General features: G+C 47.9%; 1 protein-coding gene across 1 annotated transcript in view; it reads left to right on the top strand.

Moving 5' to 3' along the window:
- Positions 1-11,393, top strand: part of thsd7aa (thrombospondin, type I, domain containing 7Aa) — a 149,222-nt gene that overhangs the window by 104,177 nt on the left and 33,652 nt on the right. The window contains exons 9-14 of the mRNA XM_008284040.1: positions 3,924-4,164; positions 5,734-5,849; positions 6,891-7,023; positions 7,419-7,522; positions 10,183-10,377; positions 11,012-11,278. Coding sequence (XP_008282262.1) covers positions 3,924-4,164; positions 5,734-5,849; positions 6,891-7,023; positions 7,419-7,522; positions 10,183-10,377; positions 11,012-11,278 — 1,056 coding nt within the window. The remainder of the gene's footprint in view (positions 1-3,923; positions 4,165-5,733; positions 5,850-6,890; positions 7,024-7,418; positions 7,523-10,182; positions 10,378-11,011; positions 11,279-11,393) is intronic.

Consider the following 11,393-nt stretch of genomic DNA (forward strand, 5'->3'; position numbering starts at 1 on the left):
TGACCCAAAACACAAGTCCAAGCTATGCTAAAACTACCTCAGGAAAAAGAACAAGATGGTAAGCTTGAAAACATGGAGTGGTCAGCACAGTCTCCACACTTAAACCCCATCGAGCTGGTTTGGGATGAACTAGACAGAAGAGTGAAAACCAAGCAGTCTACAAGTGTCACACAGTTATGGGAACTTCAACAACAGACTTGGGAAGAACTTTCTGAAGAATATTTGATTTCTATTGTAGAAAGAATGCCACGAGTGTGTTCAGTTGTTATATCTGTCAAAGGTGGCTACTTTGATGATTCTAAAGTTTAGAATACATTTTGGTCTATAAATTGATTCCATGATTTATTTTTCAACTCAAATTGCTTATTTATTCTATGCTTTCATTTCAGAATGCAATGACACAATAAACTGAATGATTTTCAGTAAAAAATGGGAAAAAGTGTGGTGTTCTAAAACTTTTGACCGGTAGTGTATGTATATGTGTGACATCTAGCTGTCCTATGTGCTTTTAGGCATTAAACAGAGTCTACCTTTAGAGATGAAGACAATCTGACTTTGACTTTATTATTACAGTACGAACAGACATGGAAGCAGCTCAAACACGTTCATCTCTGCACTTCACAGAACACAGAACTGAAGTTAGGAGGCAAAAAAGACCAGGAGTTCTGGCACTGGATAACCTGGATTATTGTTTTAATGAACAGCAGTGCATCTGTTCACCTGGAGCTTGTGTGACGTGTGTCCTGTAGCCTCACTTTGCCGGAAACACATTGTGCACACTGGTGCAACAAAAGCTGATAATCTGTGCTGCGCTGAGGATTGTGGGTCAGAACGACCAGAAAAGCCTGCTGGCTTGTATAATGCAGAATGAGGCCAGATGTAGTAGGACATCCTGGTACGTTTGGCACACTGCTTCTATGGACCACGTGCTGGAGTTACTAAAGCTTTTCTGTTTGTTGTTGGAACATTGATGTTCTGAATGGAAGTGATAAAAACGCACTACATTTAAAGGAACATCTCCTGTACCGTGACTGGTGCACTCCTCTCTGCCAACAGGTCATGTTGAGTACATAGCTTTATTATCAGGATTGTGGTGTAGAGCAGACTGCTGAGAAAACCTTTACAAGGCAGGAAACATTCAGAAGAACATGTCCATCCACTGGAGCTGAGCATTGTTCAAGTACATGTTGAGTTCAACTGGTAGCACTTAAATATTTATCAATTAACTATTGAATGACCGTGTGTACCAATAACGGTGTGCCCTTCTGGGTGTTAATGAGCTCATGGCTGATAAATGAGCGCCTCATGGAATCCAATAATATCTGTTATAAATGACCCTGTGAAGGAAATCAGCGCTGTGCTGCTACACAGAGGTCAGACACATCTCCTGTCTCCTGACCAGGAACTCCATCCATGAATGAAACTGTGTAAAAGCGTGTGTGTCTTAGTCACACCATAGCATAGTAAATATACCACCATGCCCGACTAGTACGGATAGATTTCAGACTTTCTAGTGGTGAGAAAATGTGTTTTCATAGCCCATAAAATAATAAAATATTTTAAAATGTCTTCATCAATTGACTTGCCCTCAGAAATACCAAAGGTAACATGGGGGTAACATGGAAGTAACATGGGGGTAACGTGGAGGTGACATGGAGGTAACATGGGGGTAACATGGAGGTAACATGGAGGTAACATGGGGGGTAACATGGAGGTAACATGGAGGTACCATGGGGGGTAACATGGGGGCAACATGGAGGTAACATGGGGGTAACATGGAGGCAACATGGAAGTAACATGGGGGTAACATGGAGGTAACATGGAGGTGACATGGAAGTAACATGGAGGTAACATGAAAGTAACATGGGGGTAACATGGAAGTAACATGGGGTAACATGGAGGTAACATGGAGGTAACGTGGGGGTAACATGGAGGTAACATGGAGGTGACATGGGGTAATGTGGAGGGTAGCATGGAGGTAACATGAAAGTATCATGGAGGTAACATGGAGGTAACATGGGGGGGTGACATGGAGGTAACGTGGAGGTAACGTGAAGGTGGTTACCTCCATGTTACCTCCATGTTTGTTCAACATTACACTACATAGACAAAGAGAACGGTTTCCAGCGCTGTAGGCAGCTGGTCCTGCTGTGATATCGGTGGAGATGGAACCAAGCTCTCACCTTTAGCTCCAGCCCAGTTTTAGCCCATGCAGTATGGATTCATAGCTCCAACTGTTTACAGGTTCAGAAGTCCACTTTCACACACACCACTTCAGTGACTTTAGCTCTCTGATGGATTGGCTGTGCCTGGTGGGATGGCTGCTGAACCAGTCAGACCTTACCTAGATGTAAAGCCCATGGCTCCATCTCTGACTGGGAGATGCCATTCAGTGACTTTTGAGGCACTAATGACCTTCTCCTTGGAGGGTTTCTCTTCCCAAGGTGATGGAGGCTGCTAATGACAATGTGTTGCGGCCTGCACACCTGGGTCTGTAACCAGGTGTCTGCCTCTGTGTGGACATTCTGTCTCCTGGGTCACCTCATCATGTCAGTCCTCTGCCTCCCCAAAGACCTCATGGTTCTTCTCATGCTGCTGCAGCCTTCCTTGTTTTCCAGACCTCATGGGAAAGTCAGAACTACTGCTAATTCCATTCAGGAAGTTTCCTCATAGACACTCAGGCACTTCCTTTTAAAGCTGCAATGTGGCTAGTTGTCGTTGAGCTGGTGGGCCTCTTTGCCGTAGTTTCCTTCATAGCTGGTTCTGGCGCATGAGAGATCCAAGGATGTATGCTGGTTCAAGTTAATGGGACCAAATACCATTATTTCATTTTAAAGACCCCTCTGGCACTTCAACAGCTGCAAGCACTGACCCCAAAGTGTTTTCTGCGCTACTTGGGTGACAAACCCTACAACAAGGAAAGTTCCTAAAAGACACAAGCCTGCAGCGGAGCCACATAGCTGCATTAATCCTGTCAGCCTGCAGCAGAGGGTTTCCATGTCATTAGTCCTCAGAATCAGTTTCTGAAGACGACATAACAGCGTGGCTAAATGACTTCAGTATCACAGCTCACCATCGTTCAGCATAGAGCAGGTTTGCAGGGTTAGCAGAGCTGAAGATGAGCAGGAAGCTGAAGCTACAGTGACAACCTCAGGGTGGGTGGTCAAAAGAGAGGCAGGGACTTCATAGAGCTGCACATTCCAGACCATGGATCTCCAACTCTGGTCCTTGTGAGCTGCTGTCCTGCAGGTTTTAGACGTTTCCATACTGCACCTGACTCACATGAATGGATCTCCAGCAGCTTGTTGTCAAGTTCTACACAAGTCTGGTAATGATCCATTAAGGTGTGTTGCAGTACGGAGACGTCTGAAACCTGCAGGACAGTAGCTCATGAGGACCGGAGGTGGAGATCCCTGGACCAAAGGGAGCAACAGTGTGCAGTTACATCTGAACCATTTCAGTGCAGGACTGAGTATTTGTTATTATTATGGAACAAACTTCCCCATACGTAACTCTGATGAACATAGATGTGGTTTTAGGACATTAATTAATTATTGTTGGGGGACATTAAAGGCTGCTATCATAAACATCAAAGTCTACAGCCAATTCAAGATGGAGCAGTTCTATCATAAAGTTTAAATGTGGTTTAGCTCTGAGCGACACCCTGAGATCAAGACAAGCTCAACAGAATCCAAATGTTGTGTTAAGACTTAGACTGAAAGGTCAGCACAGCACTCCTGCTAAAAATATACCACAAAGAATGTATGTTCTGAGCCGACTCTCCTTGGATGTCTCTTTGCCTTCCATAGTCCCAGAGCTGTTTATATTCAGACGCTGCAGACTTCCAGCTCCCTGTCCCAGCGCTGAGGTGGTTTGTTTCCATCATTAACATGGTGCTGCGCTGTTCCTCTGTTCCTCCTCAGGTGGAGTCCAGTGTCCCAACGTCAGCGCCCTGCAGGAGGTGAGGAGCTGCAATGACCATCCCTGCACTGTGTACCACTGGCAGACCGGGCCATGGGGGCAGTGCATCGAGGACTCTTCCCTCCCGTCTACCAACACGTCTGCGGGCCGAACACGGGGCACTGATGCGTCTTGCTCAGTGGGGATGCAAACCCGCAAAGTCATCTGTGTCCGGGTCAACGTGGGCCAGGTTCCACCCAAAAAGTAAGATTTGTCAGAAGCATTCTACATGAAGCTCCAGAGTGAATAAAAACTGTCCATGACGCGAGGAGCCTGGATGGAGCCCAGTGGAGTTACCAGTGAAAGACATGAATCCAGAGATGGTGTCTGTGATGAAGGACTGATGTGCTCGTGTTCATGAACACCTCATAGATAGGATCTGACTGTTAGTTCTATGAGTAATGATGACGTTTGGGCTGGACACAGAAAGGGGTGAAACTAATCTGGCTAAACTGTTCAGTCTGTCTGTTTGCATAAAACAATGTTAGAAAATGTTCAGAGTCCAGCAGTACCTGCTGAGTTAACCACCAGCGGACCTGTTGGCCGGATGCACAGCGCTGCGCTGAAATGCTTTAGGAGGGAACTCACCCGCATTTAGAAATTAGTTTCAGTTTCAAGGTCAATTATCAGAAAATCAAAAACAACAAACAAACAAACAATAAATAAATGGATAAATAAGGAGGAAACTTATTTTCAAGTCACATATGTGTTAACATCTTGTTGTTAATCCACGGCCTGGCTCCAGGTCGCTGTGTTACCGCCCTCACTTGGGTCTGACCAGAACCAGTGACGTCTTCTAGTATTCTGTAAAATATTCTGCTCTGAGTGAAAAATGTTAGTTTGAAGTTTCTGTCAGACTGAACTGACAAAGAGAAACCGTCTGACTGACTCTGAGCAGCTCATGTTATGACTAATAGTCAGTACAGAACTAATACAAACACAGCATCAGCACATAGCCTCTCTGTTACCTGCTCAGATGTTGACAGGATGAACAGCGCTTCAGTACCACTGCTTTCATTCAGTGGAGGGCAGCCCTTGCTTTGCTTGCAGACTCTGTTTGCACATGGAGCGTTGTGCCATTTAGTCTCCTGTTAGCGTGCTGCTGCTGGTGTCTGCAGAGGTGTTCGCTGATAGGCTGACGAGCTGCTGGCCAACTGTTTTAAGCATCTGGGTCCCTCTCCCTCCCCGGAGGCATCTGCTGGGAACATGATTTATCTATTTATTTATTCAGCAGAATGGGAGCATTATTGTGGCAGCAGAGCAGCTAGGAATGCCCGCCAGCTCCCATGCTGTGTATGGAAATTAATCTTGCTTTTTATTCCTGCGCTTACTCCTAAATCTGCTGTTACACGCTGAGCAGTGAGCCACTGCCTTGGGACACACTTCCACATCAATGGAGAGACGGGCACCCGCCTCCACCGGCAGCACCAGCTGTGGTTAGAACGTGAGGACAGGCACAGTGGATACAGAGGGGTGTTAGAAAATGCTAATGCAGTGGCATGATAGCCTAAATGAAACATGTACAGGAATGTTTATGAGCTGTGGTGTGTGTGTGTGTGTGTGTGTGTGTGTGTGCGTGTGTGTGTGCGCGTGTGTGTGTGTGTGTGTGTATGTGTGTGTTCATCGTGAAACAGTTCAGTTCTGAATCAGCCACATTCAGAGCCTTCAAGCAGAACTCCCAGCATGTTTGCTCTGGCTCTGATCCAGCACATCACCATCAGATGTTCAAGGGTACGCTGTGTGTGACTGAGCATGTCAATGATGTCCTTCCAGGTGTCCGGAGAGCGTTCGCCCAGACACCGTCAGGCCATGTCTGCTCCCCTGCAAGAGAGACTGCATCGTCACTCCCTACAGCGACTGGAGCGCCTGTCCATCAGCATGTGGAGCAGGTAGCTTCAGTCCAACCTGTGAAGCAAGCAGGGCGTCACACAGGCCACATGTTAGGAGAGGGTGCTGCTGTATGACGGTCTCAGCTAATGAAGCATGCCAGATGTGCTCACCATTACTCAGCTGACAGATCATAAAATCATCATGCTCACAGAGAAGGGATCGCAGACATCCCAGTTCTGTTTGTGACATTTAGCAAAGCAATGCTCTGTTAGATCATGTATTCGTCTGTATTAAATCCCCCCATCGCAGCAAACGGCTGCTGCTGGGTAATCTGGAATATGTTTGTCAAGCAAACAATCAAGAACCCTCACAACTCCACGAGCAGGGCAGATCCTTCAGTCACTTTGTTGTCTTGGATGTATGTACAGCGTCTCCCTTTGTTCTCAGCAGCTCTGACAGGAGAGCAGATGATCCATCAGCAGCACTGGTTGCCCCACAACCTGCCGCCATGTCCACTGTGCTTTAGGGTGTCCAGTACACATGCACGCATCGACCAGCAGTGATGCAGTTACACCCCTACACACAAACACACCTCTCCCTGTGAGAGCTCTGTTCAGTATGTTGGAGCTGCAGTCTGTAAACGGTCTCAGTCTCTAAGAGGTTAACCTTGGACATGATTGACCAGCTCTGGCGCTGTCCGGACGGCAATCTGATATGATGGTCCTAATATAGACCCGACTTCCTGTAAAGTCAATATGGAGATGTACTGGACACCACAGAGCACATCATAGGAGTGTATTCTGGATTTCATGTGATTGGATTAGCCCCCTGATGCATTTCAGAGAGCTGAAGAGCAGCCAGAGAGCAGCCAGAGAGCAGCATTAGTTTAACTCTGACATATTTAATAGAGCACCCGGAGCACCCAGAGACGTCCCTTCTATAAGAACCTGTTTAAAGGTTGGGACGTGCTGGAGCAAAAGCAATGGCTAACCCTAACCCTAATGCTGTTCTCTCTGCTTCAGTAGCTTCACTCTGCTGTAGGCTGAGTTTTGGTGGATGCTTCTGAAACTGAAGACATGCTCTCCTGTGACTTCCTTCAGGAGGCAGCATTAAGAAGAAGCAGTACAGGAAACGTGTCATCATCCAGTTCCCAGCCAATGGGGGACAGGACTGTCCTGAGGTCCTGAACCAGGAAAGAGAGTGTGAGGCTCCGTCCGTCTGCCAGGGATACAGGTACTGACACGAACACACATACCACTGAGCTTATTACACATGTCTGTCCCTGGTCCCACCTGCTGGGATGGAGCTCCTAGAAACACATGATCACAGGGACTCAGCCTGAGCTGGGCCATGAGGGCTGTCCAACAAAAACGGTCCAATAAAATCTGATGCTTTATGTGGGTGTAAGTCCGATACCTGAACTCTAGCCAGCAGTACGTTCTGAATCTACATTTCAGTTGGGGGACTTGTTCCGGTCAGTCCAGCTCCCCGTTCTGTTCAGTCTGGTGTCTTGTGAGGAGTTATGAGATCTCAGCCAGCCCCCCAAACATCAGTTTCACGTGTTCTCCTGTCTAATGTGGTGTTCTGGTCCAGACAGATCTCTGATTCTTGTCCGTGTTCTCTGACAGATGGAAAACCCACAAGTGGCGCAGATGTCAGCTGGTTCCATGGTCAGTTCGACAGGACAGTCCTGGAGCTCAGGAGACCTGTGGACCAGGTCTGCAGGTTCGAGGTGAGGACATCCATGTGTGCACAGACGACACAAACAGTCCGTCTTGTTTCTACATGTTGGTCAGATGGAGCAGAAGAACAGCTGATCATGAGCAGCCATCAGGACGGAGCAGTGAGCTACGACGAGGTTCTGATGGAGATCTGGGACCACTGAACGGACCTCTTTGGGGGGACGGGTTGTTCACACTAAAGCAGCACCGGGGCATAATGCAGCTCTGATCCTGTCAATGATGAGTGTTAGTGTCCAGTCTCAGCTTCCTGAGTCCACGACACCGATGCAGCAGACGGACTCACATGTTCACAGGTGCAGGTGTACAGGTGTTCACTGGAGGGTTTATGACTTGTTGAGATTCTTACAAAAGGCCCAGAAGAGCCAAACTGCCCCAGTCAGACTGTAGCTGCTCTGAAACCAGCAGCACCGGTATGTCTGCATCGCATTTATCTCATTCAAACATTTCCAGCATCCATGAAGCTGAACACCAGCGTCCGTCCGGTTCCCCTCTCATTCAGCTTTTCTCTGTTTCCATCAGTGTTAATGAGACTGTAACTAAAAACACCTGCAAGCAAAGCACCTGTGGAGGATCCCAGTAGGTCCCTCTTTTAAAATCCCACCAAAGTAAGAGCACAAAGACATCGTCAGCAAAATGTACCTGAAGCCACTAAAGTATGTACTGAACGAGACCGCAGCTCTCTGTGACTAATACACGGTTATATAGCGTTTATAGGTGCTGCTGCCTGCAGTGGAGCTGGTTCTGAACCTTGGACACACAGTGGATCAGTCCAGAGGTGGAGCCGATCCACAGGGACACCAGACAGACCTGGAGAGTCCTGGATGATCAGTGGGAAAGAAGGACAGGGTTCTACAGCACAAATCTGTCTTCGTTCTAGTCTTTCATTAGTTTATGACACATGTGATGCTGTTAACTCTTGTTACATTTAGTTTAAAACAAACAAACAAACAAACAACCGTGTGGATTCTAGAAGCTGTAGTGGAGCTGTATCCACCCAGACGTCTGAATCGTGACCTCACTGTTCGCTGCGGCTTCTGTTTTCTGTGAAGCTTTGTTTACTTATGTTGTTGTTTATTTGTTTACTTATTATGATAGTATAGAAATCAATCAGCAGAATCTTGGCACACGATTTAGTCTACGTTTCCACGGTGACCAGTGGATTAGTGAAACTTACCTGTGGAGCAAGTAAATGTTTTTAAGTCTCATGCCTTCAGAATGTGTCTTTCAGTTATCAACAGCTCAGAATCCTGCTCACATGGTTCACGCTGCCTCGACAGTAGGCCCGTTTCTCTTCTGATTGGCTGTTTCAGTGTCTGGAACTTTAAACACAGTCGAGCTGCTATTCACGACTTCTTCAGGAAGAAGACTCTGCATCTGCTGTGGTCAGTGACGGGGTTAGGGTGAGAGGAGAGCACACAGCGCCTGACATGTAGAGGAGGAGGAGCGTGAGATCAGGACTCTGTGTTGCTTCTACTTTGTCTCTCAGCGATGCTTCTACCCAGCCAGCCCTTAGTGAGCACGTTCACATTGCTCTCTCGGACTTCCCCTGTGTCCCTGTCCCTTAGCATCACGGCGTCCACACACCTCTGACCTGGGAAGGTTCAGTCAGAGCTAATAGGAACGCTAGCCGTGTGATAGATGCTCAGCAGCAGCAGGCGGTCTCTACCCAGAATGACATTCACACTGGAAGGTAGAGATGGAGGCTACCACGAGTGTTCATTACTGGATGTGACCACACAGACTGACTGTTTCCTGTGATGAATACCTGAGGTGCTACACCTGTACCGCTCATTCAGGATGTTGTGCGTAGCGCTGCAGCCTGAGAGGAGAGCATGCCGGCTGGCAGCTGACTGTTATCAGACTCCTATTAAAGTGTCAGAGACAGAGCACATTATCTGAGTCCGATGATGAGCTTCCTGCTTCTTCATCTTGGGAGGCTCTTGTCATTACACACTATTATCTGTAATCGTACACTCTGATCCAGAGACAATCCGATACACGCCTTCATTCAGCCGCTCGCTCAATACGACGAGCAGAGGGCCAGAGCCGCTCTACGGCTCTACTGCCAACATCCCCCAGGACGGTGTGTGTGTGTGTGGAGGTGTGTGTGTGTCTGTGTGTGTGTATCTATGTATGTGTGGAGGTGTGTGTATCTATGTGTGTGTGGAGGTGTGTGTATCTGTGTGTGTGTGTGTCTGTGTGTGTGTTTGTGTCTGTGTCTGTGTGTGTGCGTGTGTGTGTGTGCGTGTGTGTGTGTGTGTGTGTGTGCTGTAGACCTTGTGGCTTTGAGACGGGTTAGGGTTGGGTCTGACATGATGACAGTGTTACCGTCGTGTTCTACCTTCATATCTGTCACGTCGTCCTCGTGTGTTCCAGAGAGTGAGAGCTGGAGCTGCTGTTCAGTCACTGAGAAATGGTTCATTTAGCAAACTGCTGACGTTAGAGGCCATGTTTTCTCCACAGCATCTTCTAATGAGGGCAGCATTGGTGCTTCTGGCTCAGTGTGTTGTTTATTAACGTGGAGCATCAGATCACCGTCTCTGTGCACAGACACAGTGAACCACGTTGTTATCGTGCACTCAGACACCGCTACCCACAGAATGACACACTTCCATCCTCATAAAACTCCATCATTTTTATCTCTGTGCAGCTATTTCATGCCGGAAGCAGGATGGAGGCCAAGCGGACGTTGAGGCCTGCCTGAAGTTTGCTCGCTCCATGCCGCCTCTCACCCAGCCCTGCCAACTGCCCTGCCAGGAAGACTGTCAGCTCAGCACCTGGTCCAAGTTCTCCTCCTGCACAGCTGACTGTGTGGGTGTCAGGACCCGAAAGAGGATGCTAGTGGGTAAGTGACAGACTTCCAGACTGAAGTGCCTTGCTGTATGAGGAGACTTCAGAAAGTTCTTGGCCTCACCCACGAACAAGTGCTGTAGCTGCTGTTTAGGTCGTAACGGTTCACTGTGAAGCCTGATGTCACCTGAAGCAGTTAAAGACCAAAGGAGAGAGCACACAGAACCGGGTTCAGAGGAGGTCTGATGCTCCTCACTCACCGACCTGCAGCGTCTCACTTCTGTTTCCAAACTGAGCTCCTACCTGGATGGTCGCCGTTCTCAGAGCGATGATGAAGTCATTCATGCTGTTGAGGAACATCTGGGGCTCAGGATGTGACCTTCTGTTGTGAAGGAAAAGTGAAGCTTGAGAATCAGTGGATGAGGAGGAGACATGTTGAAGATGAATGTGAACACAGAGCTTTTTAAAGTACCCTCATATGGGGTATAAATACGTTTTTCACTTTAAAATGTTCTATGTGTGGAGCTGACTGAGAGGATTCAGACCTCCATGTTGTTTCAGTCTCTGAGTCCCTCAGCTGCCCAGTTCAGACACTGAGCTTCTGGTGCTTTAAAGCCTTGTCTGATACAGAACAATCATGATCATCTTAACCATGTTAATGCTTCATGTTTGTCATGTTCTCCCCACAGGGAAGAGCAAAAAGCGTGATCAGTGTAAAAACAACCAGATGTATCCCCTGAGCGAAACCCAGTACTGCCCCTGTAACAAATACAACGCCCAGCCGGTGGGCAACTGGTCGGATTGCATCCTGCCGGAGGGAGCGCGCATGGAGGGCCAGCTGGGCATGAAGGTCCAGGGGGACATCAAGGAGTGTGGCCAAGGATACCGCTACCAGGCCATGGTGTGCTACGATCAGGACAACCGCATAGTGGAGACGTCTCGTTGCAACAGTCATGGTGAGTCAGTAGACCCTCTCCCAGTGAGCCTTCTTACTTCAGTCATGGTGAGTCAGTAGACCCTCTCCCAGTGAGCCTTCTTACTTTAGCCATGGTGAGTCAGTAGACCCTCTCC

This window comes from Stegastes partitus, unplaced genomic scaffold (assembly GCF_000690725.1).
Source record: "Stegastes partitus isolate 25-593 unplaced genomic scaffold, Stegastes_partitus-1.0.2 Scaffold340, whole genome shotgun sequence".
NCBI classification, from domain to species: domain Eukaryota; kingdom Metazoa; phylum Chordata; class Actinopteri; family Pomacentridae; genus Stegastes; species Stegastes partitus.